The 17,477-nt window shown below is 49.0% G+C and overlaps 3 protein-coding genes across 3 annotated transcripts in view; 1 reads left to right on the forward strand and 2 right to left on the reverse strand.

Moving 5' to 3' along the window:
• Positions 1–17,477, forward strand: part of LOC311589056 (protein NYNRIN-like) — a 183,608-nt gene that overhangs the window by 38,477 nt on the left and 127,654 nt on the right. The gene's annotated exons all lie outside the window — the stretch shown is intronic.
• RNASE6 (ribonuclease A family member 6) lies at positions 458–2,651 on the reverse strand. Its single transcript, XM_084767792.1, has 2 exons — positions 2,511–2,651; positions 458–1,364 (listed from the first exon to the last, which is right to left on the reverse strand). The coding sequence occupies exon 2, from the start codon at positions 1,357–1,359 to the stop codon at positions 898–900; it is 462 nt and encodes a 153-aa protein (XP_084623918.1). The 5' UTR covers positions 1,360–1,364; positions 2,511–2,651; the 3' UTR covers positions 458–897.
• EDDM3B (epididymal protein 3B) lies at positions 13,992–14,770 on the reverse strand (the record flags this gene model as incomplete). Its single annotated transcript, XM_084767418.1, has 2 exons — positions 14,714–14,770; positions 13,992–14,438 (listed from the first exon to the last, which is right to left on the reverse strand). Exon 2 carries the CDS (start codon positions 14,418–14,420, stop codon positions 13,992–13,994), a length of 429 nt encoding a protein of 142 aa, XP_084623544.1. The 5' UTR covers positions 14,421–14,438; positions 14,714–14,770.

A 17,477-nucleotide genomic window follows, 5' to 3' on the forward strand; every position in this document is an offset into this window, starting at 1 on the left:
CATACGGTACAAATATGGCCTTGAGGTCAGAGGCCTGAGCCAGCTCGGCTGTGTGCATCCTCAGATCGGTGTGCCCACCTCCACAGGGTTTGTGTGCAGCCGCTGTGTGCCTGGTGCCTGCTGGTGGCTGCCTGCCTGCCTGTGGCTTTAGGCTGAAGCGAAAAACAACTATGAATTCTCAAAAATCTCTCCAGCCTCCTGGCCTCCAGTGACCTTCCTCCTGTCCTGGCATGGGATCGTGGACCTCACAGGGCGGGAGGGAGGAAGGGACTGAGCAAGAGTGGGGAAATAAGAGAAGACAATAAGGAGTGAATATGACCATATTTGTCAAAAAGGATTTAAAAGAAATTTAATAAAGAGCTGATAGCCATCCTTGGCTACATAGTGGTGTTGAATCCACTTTAACCAAATCAGACCCTCTCAAATTAAAACAAAACAAAACAAAAAACCAAACCGGCAAAATTCATACTCATTATAATGAAAAAGAAAATGGTTTTATTTCTACAAGCATAGTACAATAAAGCTTGACCCAAAACACTGCAGGGTAAATCGTTCAGATGGTTGGATTCTATCCTTTTCCTATATTCCTCCTTCAACAAAGGTAACTCCAGAGCAGAAAATAATCCTATTTCTTTTTCTTTCTTTTTTTTTTGGGGGCGGGGGGAGAGGGTAGGAGAGATATGGTGATTGAGCCCAGGGACCTTTGAGCACTGGAGCAAGTACTCAATTACTGAACTACGTCATAACCCACGCCCCCTATTTCTTTATCTTGGCTCTATTCTGATAGCTTAGGCACTGGAATTCTTCCAACACCTTCCCTTTTCCGCGGGAACAAAAAGCAAAGTGGAATGAGCTGCAAGAGAACCCGTGGCAGACAGAAGAAAAGCACCCTCGGCCTCAGATGATCCGGTCTAAATGCACAGGAACCAGCGGGTAGGGAGGGTCATCCTTCCTTGGGCGTTCACAGGCTACAATGAAGAACTTGTAGCGTTCAGCATCGCTGTAGCGGCAGGCGGGGTAGGCTCCTCCAGTGTGGAGACAGTCAGTCATGCGGACAGGCTGCGCGCTCTTGTGGCAGTTCTTCCAACCGTTCTTGCAGGTGGTGTTGCGCAAACCACAGGCAGCAGCCACACCCTGGAAGGACTCGTGCAGAAAGGTGTTTTTCTGTTTGCAGTGCCGGGTGTAATTGTTGACACCGCGCATCGCCGTGAGGCATCGCTGAGGGCTCGTTTGTATGTGCTGAATTTCAAACCAGCGAGCCCTGGAGAGGCCCTTAGGCTGAGTGCACAGCAGACGCGCAGGCTCCCACAGCGCCAGCATCAGGAGGAGAGGAAGGCAGCTGGGGAGGTCTGCCACCATGCTGTCTGTGTAGGAAGAAAGAAGATGTGGCCATAGAAGGAGCAATAGGAACAAACACGTTTATCATGACTAGTTAATTTTTTTCCTTCTTTCTTTCAAGATTTCACAGCTCAGCCAGGTGCGGAGGCGCACGCCTGTAATCCCAGCACTCGGGGAACCAGAGGCAGGCGGATCGCTGTGAGTTCGAGGCCAGCTTGGTCTACAAAGCGAGTCCAGAACAGCCAGGGCTACACAGAGAAACTCTGTCTCTTAAAAAAAAAATTCATAGGTCTTTAAAAAAATAAATAAATAAAAGGAAAAGAAAAGAAAAAAAAAAAGAAGAAGAAAAGAAAGAAAGTCAGTTTCATAATTCTATGAAAACCCTGAAATCTGGTGAGGAAGACGAGCTGAGCAGGCTGCCCTGCTTGTCACATCTCATCCTTTTCTTTGACCTCTACTCATACATGTGGTGCTTCCTGTTGGTCCTTGCATCCACAGATCTCCAGAGAAACCAGGGATGCTAAACACACAGGACTGGCTTTCTAATAGGAAAGATGAAAACAAAACAAAACAAAACCCTGCTCTTCCACCCAGGAAGCTGAGAATTGAGCCTGGTGAACTGTGTTATCAGGGTACTGGGTGGCTAGTAATATAAATGACTCTCATAACCAGAGGCTCCCCCAAGATCCCACAACCAAGACCAGAGGTAGCTAAAAGCCCAAATGACCTCTACACTATCTGCATGACCAGGCCAGACCCTTAGGCCCTTAAATTAGCACAGGTAGCCTATCTCTAGAATCCATCTTCCTGGAAGAAATGACACTATCCACCTGAGTTGAACTTCAATGTAATTACACTTCCTTGTGCACTAGAAACTTTTCCCCAGTACTTCCCTGTACACTAGGAAACTTTTTTTTCCCCAAATGATAATGGGTTTAAACACATTGGGAATAAACCACCTGTTACTAGATTCCCCGAAGTCTGGTCTGGGTTGGTGAAGGCAATCTGCACCAGCTTTTTTTTTCATCCTTCTCTCTTCCCCATGTGACCCCCACAAGGACTCCCCGCAGCCTCCACCTGTAATCCCAGCTAACGTGTTCACCTTCCCGCTCCAACCGGCATTTCCCAGCCAGCTCCGCTGCCTGGCCAGTGCCCTGATGTGCCCCTCTTACCCGGTGTCCTTGCTGGGTTCCCGCTGAGGACAGAGGCGGCTGATCAGTCTCAGGTTCTGATCTGAGTGTTTTGTTTCCTTTTTTCTTCTTCTTCAAGGCGGTCACAGCTGCCTAGATGGGGCAGGGCAAGAAGTATACTTAAGCTTCCAGAAGAGAAACCTCAGCTTTTGCAGAAGTGCAGAGTGGGTGAGACCTCCTGGCTCCAAGTTAGCTCTTCACAAGTTTTGATGTCAGGGAAAATGAAGCATAAACTCCACTCGAGAAACAAGAAAAATCGGAGGTCCGAGTTTTAAGGATCTGATCACTTGCTTAAGGCTTAGCTTCAGTTAAAATAATAAAAAAAAAAATCTCTGTGATTTCAGTTTCTTAAAAACAAAAATTGTGTGTGTGTGTGTGTGTGTGTGTGTGTGTGTACTTCGTATATATGTTTAATAGTTGCCACATACTTGGTAATGTAAGTTCCTGTGCCGCACACTTGAAGACATCATTTCTTTGTATATATGTTTATTGGGCCAGGTACCGGGCTGCTCATATTTAGGAGTTTATAGTCTAATGAAGGACAGCCGGGTAAATAAATGATCGTGTTATAAATTAACAACTATGAATCGCATTTACAGTGTGATTCACACTAAAGTTGAGCTGCACGTTGAGGGCTAATTAGTTAGGTGATCGGAGTGGTAGGGAACGGAGTGAGGGTTGTGTGTGAAAAGGCCCAAAGGCGAGAAGGAGAAGAGAAAACCTGACACTGCTTCCCTCTAGCCACGGTGTGATAGTACAGGATTGTTGCACCTTCTCATCTCATGGAGGCTTCCACTCAGCCTCCCTGTCTCTCGCCTCATTTCTTTCTGGTCAATTCTATATTCTTTCCCTAGACTAGTACAGGTGCAATAGTACACTTTTACTCAAAGAGGTTTTTTTTTTTTCTTTTTTCTTTCTTTTTTGGTTTTCAAGACAGGGTTTCTCTGTGTAGCCTTGGCTGTCCTGGACTCGCTCTGTAGACCAGGCTGGCCTCGAACTCATCCACCTGCCTCTGCCTCCCGAGTGCTGGGATTAAAGACGTGCACGCCCAGCTTCAAAGAGGGTTTTTGTTTTTTTGTTTTCAGATAGTGCCCAGGCCTGCCTGGGACTCAGCCTCCTCCTTCATCTTCCTCCCTAGGGCTGGGATACAGGAGCACAGCACCACGCTCACTTTGACTAACACCCACAGGGGTGTTTATATCTGGTTGAACCACTGTGGTTTGAGTGTGATAAGTGGAATCTGCTGTGTGTCACAGTGTGTCACCCAGTACACCCTTTTGCCCAAACAGGTTTTTTTTTTTTCTTCAAATGTTCATTGCAATGAGCTCTGGCTTCACTATCAATACTGTATCCTCACTGAGATACCTCTGGGATATCTTGTTGTCGCCCTGTGTTGTGGAGATCTTACAGCTTTGGTTCTGGAGGACCAGCCCCTTCACATGCTCCAGCAGTTTATAGATGGGGTGGATGTTGGGGTGGGTCAGCTCTAAGCCCTGGATCTGGACGTGGATGGTAGCTGAGTTGGTCAGCCTGATAGCTCTTCCTTCTGCTCTTACACCCTCTTGGCTGGGTCTCCTGGGCCCAAGCCACCAAGGCCAGCTCTATTGTACTGGGGCCAGGCCAGCTCTCCTGCTCTCACATCCTTGGGGCCAGCTCACCCACAACCCCAACAACTGGGAAGCTCTACTGTTCTTCCCAGGCAAGGTGGTGGGGTGGGTGGTGCTCTCCCTCATGCTGCAGGGAGAGGGGCAGGGCCAGGTCTGCCCAGGATGATTTAGGTGGCCCATTCAAAACTGAGTGAGCACTTGACATTCACCTGTTTTTAGCACCTTGACCAACTATGAGTCTTTTCATTTACTGCCGTTAAGTGTGATTTTTGTCTTTCTCTCTACAGCTTTCAAATATACTTTCTTTTCCTGTGTGTTTGGTGTTTCAACCATGATAGGATATGAGGATTTTGTTTTCTGGTTATATTTGGTGGTCTGTGTGTTTCTTTTATCTGGAAGGGCATTTCTTTCTCTACTTTTGGGAATTTTTCTTCTTTGTATTTATTGAAAGTATTTTCTATCCCTTCGGTAGGAAAATCTGTTCCGTCTAGTCCCAGAGTTCATGCTGTCCCAGAGATTCACACATTTCAGAAGTGCCGTGGTTGTGGTAGCCCAGGCTGGCAGAAGATTCTGAAGAGGTGAAGGCAGGAAGATCATGAGGCCAACCTGGACTACATAGTTGCTTTTTAAGTGTGTGCCACTTAGCATGACTAAATGATCCCATTCCTTTACTCTGTCTTCAAATCTTGATATACTATTTTCATTTACTCTGTGAGACTTTCCTCTAACAGGGGTGCTGGTGTTCATCTAGGGGGTCATCAGGCTCATTCTATGGGGCAGACAAAATCAAACATCCAGTCAAGGCCGAAGATTGGCTCACAGGTAACAAAGGCAACGCATTTATTGCAAACGGCTCCGTTCAGGCTGGGAGGGAACCAGAGCTAGCAGTTCTCTAACTGGACTCTGAGTTAGATATTTTATAGGATCTTTCCTCCTAGGAGTCCTGTTTAGACACTCACACCATTCCTTCTCATTGTCTTCCTCACAATATATCCTGGGGACACTAAAGCCATCATCTTAGGGACTCTGTTCCCACGTCCTGTCTACCTGAGGGACTAGACAGACAGACAGGGAGAGGGGTCATGTCTAGGAAGTGAAGATGATCAACTTCCAAGATGTCTGACTTCTTCCTTACCCTACTTAAGTGAGACAAAAGCCAAACAGACTAAAACAAAAGCCTGGTATAGATTTTCATAGGGGCTCCCTACTGATGGACTTGCCCTGAGAAGGCCTGATCAGGAAGTGTTTATCCCAAAGTTGCATGCCTATCAGCTACCCTGACTTTTTTTTTTTTTTAAGATTTATTGATTTACTATTTATATAGTACTCTGCCTGCATATATCCCTTACACCAGAAGAGGGTGCCAGATATCATCATAGATGGTTGTGAGCCACCATGTGGTTGCTGGGAGTTGAACTCGGTACCTTTGGAAGAGCAGCTAGTGTTCTTACCTCTAAGCCATCTCTTCAAACCCCTACCCTGCCTTTTTTTCAAACTGACCAGCCCTAAATTAGCCAAGGAAGGCTCCTAGGGTTCCTAAATTCCCTCTCTGCTTTGCAATAGGTCTTTCTTCCTGCGTGCTTACTGTGTGTGCTCTCTCTTTCCCTTGCACCTAAGAAAAGCCGTTCTTCATACCTAATGATTCTGTCTTCTCTGTATGAAGTTTTCACCACACTTACCTGCTACATGGGAGACTTTTCCCCCTGCCTTTTAATTCCTTAACTGGCAGAGAAAATGAAACCCAATTAAGACACCCCAGACAGTGGCATGTCTATGTTCCTCCAATGCTCCTCATCCTGAGGAGACTTTCTTTGACTTCCTTAGTATTTTCTTTTCATAATAATTTCAGTTTGAGCTTTGTTCAGCAGTGTTTTTGTCCCTTTACTGAATTATATTTCATATCGTGAATTTGACTTCCTTATGTCATTCTGATATATTAATCTCTTAATTAAAAGGAGCCATGTCACTGCTAGGTAGAGCTGGTCCTCAGGCAACTGGGAGGCTTTGGGCCACCACCCAGCCTGCCTGGGTGGGTTGCTAGGATGGTCCCCACCCCCTCACGCCCCCATCCCCCACCCCGGGCGGCAGGTTCATCCTGAGGCATGGAGCTGTAGCTGTTCCTACTGCTTATGGTGGTTGTCCCACTGGTGGGAAGCAGAGCACAGGGCCAGGGCGCTGCTCATGGGCAGCAAACATGGTGGTCATGCCCGGGTCTGTGCTGGAGGCAGGGTGGTGCACGGCAGCATGGAGCTCGTACAGGCCCTGCTCCTGCCCAACCACACAATCACCTCACCGAGCAACAGGGTATCAGAGACGGGGGTGGATGGGTGGGGAGGCGGAAGGGCGGGGACGGGGCTGGGAAATACAGTGGAGCAGAGCGCACTTGTGCAGTAGAGAGAGGGACAGATTTGGGAGCGGGGCCGAGACAGACAAAGGAGCATGTTATGGCTGAGTAGAGCTGGTCCTCGGTGTTCGAGCCACCACCGGCCTGCTTCAGGTGCTAAGGGAAGGAGAGCATAAGGCCTTCAGTGCTGCCTACAGGCTGCAAACAGGGTGGTTGTGCCCGGGGTTACCGGCAGGGAGTCCTGCACCAAGGGCAGCATGGTGCACAGGAGCACGACACTCTTGCAGGTCCTGCCCCCAGACACTGCTTAACTGCACAGTCACCCTGACTTTGGGCAGCAACAAGATATATGAGCTGAAGAATGGTTCTTTTTTCTGGGTTGAGCCTTCTCGAAAGACCTCCGTGATCGGCAAGTACTGCAGCCAGAGACCATGAGGATGTTCACGATCCATAATGCAGCCAGACACCATGCTGATGTTTGCGATCTGTGCTGCCACCTGGAGCCACGTTGATATCTGCAATCCGTGTTGCCAATGGCAACCATGTCGCTGTCTGTGATCCCTGCTGCTAGCTGCTATGGACAGGCAGGCATCTTTTGCAAAGGTATTGATGACTGCAGACTCATGACTGAGAGCGAGAGACCCTGAAGGCTGCTGTGGCAGCCCCACCCAAAAGAAACAGTCCGTTCATGACGCTATTGAGTCCTTTAAAAATGTGATAAAGATGATGAAGTGTAGCTCTTCACAGTTGGTGGCTTCTGGGGGGTGTTGGGTGGGGGGTGGGGAAGGACTCAGTTCTCTGGAAGGGGCTGGCCAGTGGGAGTGTGGCCAGTCTCCAGTGAGTATGTGGGAAACACAAACTGGACTTGATTTTGGGAAGTTGGGTGTGTGTGCAAGGGTGGGAAGGTGGACCTGGGAAGGAACGGGACTCAAGTGTGAGCTAGGGGCATTGTATGAAATTCCCAAATAATTAATAAAAACATTATGTTGGGGGGGGGAAGAATTCATCCAGGAGTTTGTGTTTTCTCTGAACATATTTTAAGTTGTTATTTTGATTGGGTGGGGACTAGCTTTGTTGTTGTTGTTGTTGTTTGTTTGTTTTGATTTTTCAAGAAAAGGTTTCTCTGTGTAGCCTTTACTGTCCTGGACTCACTCTGTAGACCAGGCTGGCCTTGAACTCACAGACATCCTCTTGCCTCTGCCTCCCCAGTGCTGGGATTAAAGGCTTGTGCCACCACTGCCTGGCTAGGTTTTCATTTAAGTTGTTCCTCTTAGAGGTTACTGGGTGTTAGATATTTTTGGAGGAGCTATGTTGTCTTGGTTTTTCATGTTACTTGTGTTTTGTGCCAAACTCCTCCCATTTATGGTTAGCTATTGTGTTAAGGTTTTGTTGTTTTTAGCTCAGGTAACCTTTATTCTTTCAGAAAAGGTGCTTGGAAGTCCGGAGGCGACCAGGTCAGGGGAGTGCTGAGGTGATGTTTTAATTGATGGTTAAGGCTCCATCCCTGAGGCTTGAGAACTTTTCCCAACAAAAAGCACTATGCAGCTGTAAACCTGCCTTGAGACTAGGGTAGGCGTTTGCTAAGACGCAGTCACTCCTTCCGGAGCAACTGTCTTCAGTGTGCAAGGAACAGAGAATAGTAGCTTTCCTGTGACACACCACCATAAAGCTTTTGTTTATGACAGGGAATTAAAATTTTTTTACTATCCCCTCTGTGGTAGGCCTTTTGTTTATACAAAGGGCCTGCTGTGTCCCAGGCGCTGACAGGCCTGCCCCGTCTTGCTTCCCTCCATTTCCTGTGCTTCCTCCATGCAAGACTGACCCTGGAGCCCAGCCAGCAGGGAAAGGACACACTACTCTTGAATTAAGATTAAAAAAAAAAACTATTGAGTTTCCCACTCTGTGGGTTTGCCCTTCTGCTCCTGTGAGCGAGCAGCTCGCCCCGGAAACAAAAAAGGTCTGCCTTGGCGAGAGGCTTCCTTTGTGTTGGCGGGGCTTTCTTCTCGACCTGGAACTTATTTCTAACAGGTAGAAAAAAGCACCGTGTGCCCTAGTCTCTTAGTTACTAGCTGCTTTGACTGGGGAAAATGAAGACAAAGCAGCGAGAAATCATGATGAGCTGAGGGACTAGCATTAGGGGGGAAGCAGAAGAGAGGAAATGGTAGAGGCAAAGGGAAAAAACGGAAAGAAGGAGTGAGGGAGCTCTAGTCAGAGAGAGACGGAGGGGTAAAGGTCGGCCCTCAGATACTGTAGACCAGCCTCCGTCTTAAGGAAGTTGAGTCACCAAGGCTTTATATACCAAGAAAGAAGAAAGGAAAGGAAAAACTTTGGGATAACGAGGAAGAAAACTGAGAACAATAAAAAAAGGAAAGAAAACCAGAAAAGACAAAAAGCCATATGACGGACTAGGGACTGGACAGATCCCTGAGTGACAGCATAAGGGAAGGGACCACCGCTGGATGGCAAAGATGGCGGGCTTCCGGCTTCTTCCTCTCTTCCCTGAGCTGAGCCAAGTCTAGGCAGCCCTTTTCTCCCACAAGCGGGGACCCCTTGCCACTGACTGGTCCAGACAGGTCAGATATGTTCAAGGTTGAGAGCTGAGAGACCAGTAGTTACTTGCTGCTTAAGCGTTCAGAGTAGCCCCAAGGCGGCAGTCTCTTACTGAGGACCGGAAGTAGGAAGTGGGGGGCGGGGCGGCGACAGTCCGAATTGCTCAGGCCATAAGAACGACTGCCTCTGCAGTCCTAATCTGATGCTGGAAGCTCAAAAAGCTCCTGGACAGCAGCTGGTCCCTGGCCCACTAGGAAAGCTTGAAAATGCTGGTTCTTATAGCAATCAAGGCAGCAACAGGAGTAGGAACAGGACAAATGAACTCAGCGGCAAGAGGGCAGGCCAAGAGAGCAGGAGGCTTTTGGCCACCTCCCTTTTATCTGAGCGGCTACCAGAAGGTGCTGCCCACAACTGGGGCGAGCCTCTCACATCAATCGAGGCAGTCAGGGTACTTCTTCATGAGAGGCTCCTTGTTGGAGTGATTCTAATTTGTGGCAAGTTGACATTAAAATCATCTGAAATAAAGGAGGACACACACAAGGTCACCGAAACCACTTAAAATGCCCCCAGACCTCCAGAGGACAAGTGGACTTACCCCTTCTCTGCTTTTCAGGAAGTTTTTCTTTCTATGTCCCCCTTCCCACTTTTACATAAAGTGTGTGGTTGCCTATGGTTGCCTGCTGTGTCTGAGATGTTTATGTCACTTGACACAAGCCAGAGTTATCTGAAAGGAGAGAACTTCAATTGAGAAAATATCTTCATCAGATCTAATTGTAGGACATTTTCTTAATTAGTGATTGGTGGGCCTAGCCCACTGTGTGTGGGGTATAGGGCATGCTCCTGGTCAGGTGGTCCTGGTTCCATAAGGAAGCAGGCTGAGCAAGCCATGGAGAGCAAGCCAGTGAGCAGCACCCCTCCATGGCCTCTGCCTCAGCTCCTGCCTCCAGGCTCCTGCCCTGTTTGAATTCCTGTCCTGACTTCCTTCAGTGATGGTCTACAATGTGGAAGTGTAAGCCAAATAAATCCTTTCCTCCCCGGCTTGCTTTTGGCCGTGGTGTTTCATCACAGCCATTGAAACCCTTACTAGGACAGAGTATCCTAGCTAGGGTTTTATTGCTGTGAAAAGACACCACGACCAAGGCAACTCTTACAGAGGAAAACTGTTAACTGGGGCTGGTATACAGGTTCAGAGGTTTAGTCCATTATCATCATGGCGGAAAACATGGCGGCATACAGGGCAGACATGGTGCTGGAGAAGATGCTGAGAGTTCTGCATCTTCATCTTCAGGCAGCAGAAGGAGACTGGGTGTAGCTTGAGCATAGGAGACCTGCAGTGGATGTAAACATGTTTTTGTCTTGATCCCAAGCGTGAGATGTGAGACTGCCTTGTGAGAGGGTACGTGATGTTTGTCAGCTGGAAACAGACTCATGTGGGGCATGGCATTTGCCAGTTGGAAAACATCCTATTGGTAACTAAAAACAAAAACAAAAATAAAAATAAAAAACAGAAAACCAGAGAGACCCTGCTTTGTATGCCTTGGCTTCCCATCACTTTGCTTTGTTTCAATCCTAGAGAGAAACGCTCTGGAGAAAACTCTGAAGAGGCTGCTGTTGTCCAGCTGTTGCCCCTGCTGCTGTTGGTTCCTGTTTTCTGCTACAGTTTGCTGTTAATCTTGACTGCTGGAAGAGTGGGATTGCCCCCCAAAGAGCTGAGTCTACAAAGGTCTACAACCCCTGACCCTACTAACCATCTTTCTCTGGATTGGAAGGCATGAAGGAACCCCAAATAAACTAGGGCTTTAAAAGATCAAAGCCTACAGAGACCTTAAAGATTGCGTCCACAGTGACACATTTTCTCCAACAAAGAGAATTTCTCCTAATATTGTCACTCCTTATGGGCCAAGCCCATGAGTCTATGAGGCTGTTCCTATTCAAACCACCACAGGAGGTTACCAGGGTAACAGGTACAATACAACCGATGGGGACCCCCTCCTCCCTTCTCTCACATCCTTTGGGTCCTGTCCATGCAAGATGGCCTCCCCTCCCCTGCCATCTATCAGGAAATCAGAGACAGCCTAACTACAGGAAAACATCCCATTGCTCTGAGACCAGAAGAAAGGACTCCTCCCCCAACATGGGCGTGAACTCTCCTCAGAGCCCCGTCCCCCCCCCCCCCCCATGCTGCTGTCTGCTGTGCGGCTGCCCACGGAGCTAGTAACTCTTACAACGAGCCTCTTATCCAGTGTACCCCAGGATCCCTCTTGAATTCCAAATACAAGCTTTCAGGCCCTAGGGATCTGAATAAAGGCCTTCACGCTTCTGTGTCAAGCTCTTTTACTAAGTCACTCATGTCCCCAGGCCCTACAGACAGATGTTGTGATGAGTGAACCAGTAACTGCTATCTGTTCATCTATGGCTGATAGAGGAAAAGCTTTGATTTTTTTGATTGATTGATTGATTGATTTTGGTTTTTCGAGACAGGGTTTCTCTGTGTAGCCTTGGCTGTCCTAGACTCGCTTTGTAGACCAGGCTGGCCTCAAACTCACAGAAATTCACCTGCCTCTGCCTCCCAAGTGCTGGGATTAAAGGTGTGCGCCACCATGCACGGCTTGTTTCTTTTTTTAAATGGGGCTAGAGAGATGGCCTCAGTGGTTCAGAGCGCTTGCTGCTCTTGGAGAAGACACGAGGTTGGTTCCCATCACCCATATGAGGTGACTCATAAGCACCAGTAACTCCAGCTTCGGGGGATCCAACACCCTCTGCCTTCCACCAGCACCCGCACACATATGCGCACCCCCATACGCATAATATAAGACAGTAAAGTCGCTAAAATGTATTATTATTCTTGTGTGTGTCTGATATATGATGTGTATATGTGAGTGTGGCGTGTGCATGGCATGACATGGGGCATATAAAATCCAGAGGACAAATTTGGGTCATTGTGTGGGGCCTGCAGGCTGGGTGACTGGGAAAAACAGGCATGGGGCTAAAGTGAGATAAGAGATGTGGTCCAAACTCCAAAAAATCTCAAACTGGAGGCCAAAATCTTATCCTGAGGCTGCAGAAATAAGACTGCCTCCCTTCCTGTGTCTATGCCTGTGTGCCCCAGGGCACATAATCCCTAAATTCTCAAGGTCATCACATAGCCTGGCACCTGGATGCAAATAAAGCATCGCCAGCATCTGAGCCCCAACCAGTGAGGTTCATCCCCCTGGGAATCCCTGTCCGCTTTGAACAAAAGAGGCACAAGCGGTTTCACTAAGGACCGTCTAGGAGTTGCTGTTTCACTGCGATAGCTCTGAGCTATGAGAGCTGCAACGCTAAAATCCTTGGGGAAGGTTGTGTCCATTATCCCATCCTGTCCCCACCCCCCACGCCCTCTCCCCCTCTCCCCCCAGCACCCCCAGCTGGACAGGAATCCTGGAGATTCTATCCATCCTGGACTTTGCTTCATCCTTCCACTTGGGTGGAGCTAAGATGCCGCCACAATCACTGTCTAAGTCAAGGCTTGCCTCTACCTTAGACACTTGGGCATATCACATGCACGTAGGTGCATGCATAAAATGTGCCTTGATCTTAAGTGTAAGATGGTCACGTCTAAGCCGTGCTTGGTGGTGCAACAGGCCTGTAATCCCAGCACTCAGGGAGGCAGAGGCAGGTGGATTGCTCTTAGTTTGAGGCCAGCCTGCTCTACAAAGCAAGTCCAAGACGGCCAAGGCTACACAGAGAGACCCTGTCTCAAAACAAAACAGTTATTCACATCTAGCTATACTTTATATCACATGTAACTACCTTGCTCACAAAATAAACTCTGCACACATAGCATGTATATGCATGACACACAGTGGAATAGCGCTGTATTTGTGGAAGGGAAGATCATTCGGTCTAGACAGGCACAAAGAGATGCTGCAGTGGCTTGGCTGCCCAGTGTCCTCCCACGGGCGCTTGTGTTGAAGGCTTACTTGCCATTGGCTCATGAAGGCAGTGGATTAATCCATTGATGGATCCATGGCTGAGTGGATCTGAGGACCCAGATAGAGGAGGTAGGTCCCTGGAGCCACAGTTGCCACATCTGGTCCCCATACTCTTCCTCTTTCTTCTCTTCCTGCTTCCCAGCCTCTATGAGGTGAGCGCTTCTGCTCTTCCCCTTTTCCCACGGTAGTGCTCTGCCTCACTTTTCCTCAGGACAACAGAGCCAGCAGACCCCAGATGGAAAGCCCTGCGACTGAGAGGCAACTAAAGCCTCCCCTGAAGCGTTTCTCTCAAATCCTTTGTCCCAGGAACAGAAACAATGTGAATAATAAAACACAGGAGGAATGTTGTTTTAGGCCGAGAATAGCACAAGCACAACTGTAACACTAAGAATCAACAGGACTGGAAAACACTGGCGCACAGTTGCAAAGCGGAGATGACAGTAGCGAGTGCAAAGCTCAAGAGGTGGGTGGGTGAAGTTGTGTGGATGAAGGTGGTGGGGGTGAGTGGGGGGAGGGGGAGGGGGAGGGGGAGGGGTGAAGGTGGTGGGGGTGAGTGGGGGGAGGGGGAGGGGGAGGGGTGAAGGTGGTGGGGGTGAGTGGGGGGAGGGGGAGGGGTGAAGGTGGTGGGGGTGAGTGGGGGGAGGGGGAGGGGGTGGAAGGGGGGGTGGATGGGAGGGGTGGAGTGAGTGAGAAGGGGAGGGGTGAGAGTGGGGGGAGGGGTGTGTGACGGTGGTGGGGGGTGGAGGGGGTAGGTGGGAGGAGTGGGGTGGGGGAAAGGGTGGAGTTGGGGGAAAGGTCAGTGGGAGGAGGAGTGGGGAAGGGTGGTGGTTGGGGCGTGGAGGGGTGGGGTAGGTAGGAGGAGTGGAAGGGGTGGAGTGGGTGTGAGGGGTGGGGTAGGGGGGAGGAGTGGGGATGGGGAGGGGTGGGATGGAAGGGATGAGGCGTGGAGGGGTGGGATGGGCGGGGGTCCCAGAGCCAGTGTGACTTTCTAGGAGGAAATGGGCTCCAGAATCTTCATGTCCTCTATGCTGTCGACGTACCCATGCTCATTACAGTGGAACTGAATGTAGTTGTAGCTCCTTTTCTCTACGTATCTGTTTCTGGAATTCTCCCAGTGGCACTTGAGTACCTTAATGGAAGTCTGAGCCCAAACGTACGAATTCTTGTAGCGATCTTTCCAGTTGCCACTAATACATATATGCTCAACTTTGTACCATGGTATATAAACAAACTCGTGTGAGAGCTTGGGTTTCAGAGCTCTGTCTGTCATGAGGGCATCGCACTCGTAGGCCATGAAGTCTTTGTTTGTACTTAGGTGATGATGATCCATGAACTGGCGCCTGGAGGCGCTGTGTGCGGGGAGGCTGCGCTGCAGGCACAGCAGGAGCAGGGCCCAGGCCTTTAGCAGGGACGCCATAGCAGGCACCGGGGCCACCTGAGTGGGCACAGCAAAAAGAGAAGAAAATATTTAGGTACTGCCCTTTGAGCTGAGCTGTACTGTAATTTTCTATTCCTGCATAATTTTGTTTGTTTCCCAGAGAAGAGAACCCCTATTAGATGGTAAAGTTAATTGCATATAAACACTATGTTGCAGACTGAGTGAACTAAGAATAAAATTGCAAAACGAAGATAGGATTTATTTTGAAAACCCGGAGTCCCTCCCGTATGCCCTCCCGTCTATGCAGCAGAAGGAACCTATCACTGTCTTACCAGCTCTAGCTAACTCCTCTGTGCTCAGAAGATCATGTGTCCAAAAGAATTCTTCTCTGCAAAGTGGAAAGACTAACCACCATTGGAGGGAGTGGACAGAGGAGCTGCTGGAGTGATGCTGCCGAGAAGGAAAGCTTTGGGCCCTGAGCCAGGCTGCCCTCCACACTGACTGCACCGTGGGGATTTTCCTGTCTTGCCTCCCTTATAACATTTCCTCAACATCTAGGGGAAACTTCTTCTCCTCCTCCTCCTCCTCCTTTTTCTTCTTCTTCTTCTTCTTTTTTTTTTTTTAGGTTTTTTGAGACAGGGTTTCTCTGTGTAACAGTCTTGGCTATCCGGGACTCACTTTTGTAGATCAGGCTGGCCTTGAACTCACAGTGATCCGCAGGCCTCTGCCTCCCAAGTGCTGGGATTAAAGACGTGCACCACCACGCCTGGCTGCAACATCACTTCTAAAGCCTCAGTCTTTCTTGGGGACCACATCCCTGTGTTCACTCGAAACCATCAGGGTTTGTCAGAGCCGCTTGTTGGGAATGACGAAAGGAGCTGAGAGTCTGAAGTATTATTTCAATTAACCAAATACCAAGAGTATATAAAACTAGCTTCACGGGGGAGACTTAGGATAGAAGACAGAGTCCAGTATTTGAAAAGACTTAGTCTACCCTCATTTATGTGAGTGTGCCTGGCCCTAGTCAATCTTTCACCATATTCACAGCCCTGACCTCATAGGGCTCTGATAGACCTTCAAGAGCCAACAAAATTACTTTGGTAGACTGGGTGGGGGTGGGGTATGGTGGAAGCCATATCTGTGGGGTTAACGCTGAGCCAAACTTGAGGCCTTGTTTTCTGATTTGGGTCAACTTTCATCCTTTTTGTTTTGTTTTTTGTTTTTTGTTTTTTTGTTTTTCGAGACAGGGTTTCTCTGTGTAGTCTTGGCTGTCCTAGACTCGCTTTGTAGTCCAGGCTGGCCTCGAACTCACAGCGATCCGCCTGCCTCTGCCTCCTGAGTGCTGGGATTAAAGGCGTGCGCCACCATGCCCGGCTCAACTTTCATCCTTAACTCTAAAATGTCAACCAATCTCCTTCCGGTGCTTCCTGGCCTTTCAAACAAGTTTCCTGCACACCAGTCCTTCTGACTTACCTAGTCAGTGCACACGTCGCTGGCTGGGCTGCAGTGGGTACAGAGGCACAGGAATCTGAAGAGCAGAGTCTGTGTCCTTGTTGGAGTTCCTAAGAAGTCCACGGCAGGAGAGAAGAAGAGTGACAAGAGGAGACACAGCGCCCGGGCTGTGTGGAGGTGGCGGCGTGGAGGGCAGGGTCGGAACGGCTTTCTGTGTGAACCCGCTCTGTATCTCCTCATGTGGAACACGTGGGTTCATCCTGAGAATAGCCTTAAGCAAGGTCTGCAAACATCAAAGAAGGACGCGCAGGCACAAAGCAATTCCGAAGGGTTAGACAGAAGTGACCCCAGAGAGGGACTGCTGGTAGCTTTCAAGAGACAACTAAAAATCTGACCCTGGAACTTGTTCCCCCCACAAACTCTCTGGAGGGGAGTCCATCAACGGCTAGGCCGTATCCTACAGGGAGTTTGGCTAGGACGTGAACTATGGCAGTGGCAGTGTCACCAAGAAGTAAAAGTACATAGTCAAACGTACAACTTGTAGATGAGTTGACATAATGCTCTAGAGTGCTTTATATCAATGCAGCAAGGGCTGCCGGTAGTTCATCTGTGCTGCTGGAGTTTCTTCCTAGTCTGCCTCGGCATGAGGGTGTCAGCACGCATCAGTTTATATCCAGAGCTTATTTTCAAAGCCAGGTGTAATCTTATCAGGCAGGGGACGGAAGCAGGAGGCTGAGAAGCTTCAGGCCAGCCTAGGCAACACGAGGAGGCTGTTATAACAGTGATAAATAGTAGAGGCCACGTAACAGATCTGGGAGGAAGAGATTTATCGTATGGAGGCAGAGAGATAGTGGGAGAGCAAGCAGGAGAGACCTGGGAGAGAGTGGGGAAGAGAGGTGGAGAAAGGGGCCCACAGACACAGGGAGGGGGGAGGGAGCAGAGCCAGGTCGCTCCTTTGTATCTGGTGCGCAGCTGAAGAGCATCTGGTTCACGCCTGGTGGTGGCAGGTGGCAGGTAGAGGCGAGCTAGTGGATCTGCTTGTGAGCTAACATCCCTCCCTTCTCCTATAATTAAAAAATGAAAGACTAAAAAAAAATGTGAACTGGGCGTGGTGGCTCACGCCTTTAATCCCAGCCCTAGGGAGGCAGAGGCAGAGGCGGATCAATGTGAGTTTGAGGCTAGCCTGGTCTACAAAGCGAGTCCAGGACAGCCAAGGCTACACAGAGAAACCCTGTCTTAAAAAAAAAAAAAAAAAGAGGAGCTAGGGAGGGATGGTGAGGTGGAAAATGAGGGTGTTGGGCTGCTTTTATTCCAAGACAAGTTAAAGTATATGAATGTAGGTTCATTGGAAGCAGCTCTTGGCGCTATGCAAGGGAAGAAGAGAGAGAGAGGGAAAAAAAAAGTAAGAGCACAAACACATCCAGATTATATGTTGAAGAGGCAGGAGAAGCTCCTGCCCTGGAAGGTTCAGGGTATAGGGCAGCCACGCTGTGTAGCAGATAGGGACTGAGGGGTGCTGGGAGCACCTACAGCTGCTTGTCCCGGGTCTGAGGCACACCATTCCTGCCTTCTGTCGCTAATAAATGGATAAAGGGTGAAGAAATCAATAGTCTTTGGCTCCTTCCTACTGACATTGGGGTGTCA

Source organism: Acomys minous (genome assembly GCF_964271855.1).
Source record: "Acomys minous genome assembly, chromosome: 18".
NCBI classification, from domain to species: domain Eukaryota; kingdom Metazoa; phylum Chordata; class Mammalia; order Rodentia; family Muridae; genus Acomys; species Acomys minous.

Excerpts from the sequence above, each read along its gene's own strand:
- RNASE6 (XM_084767792.1), bottom strand. The coding sequence starts at position 1,359 with ATGGTGGCAGACCTCCCCAGCTGCCTTCCTCTCCTCCTGATGCTGGCG.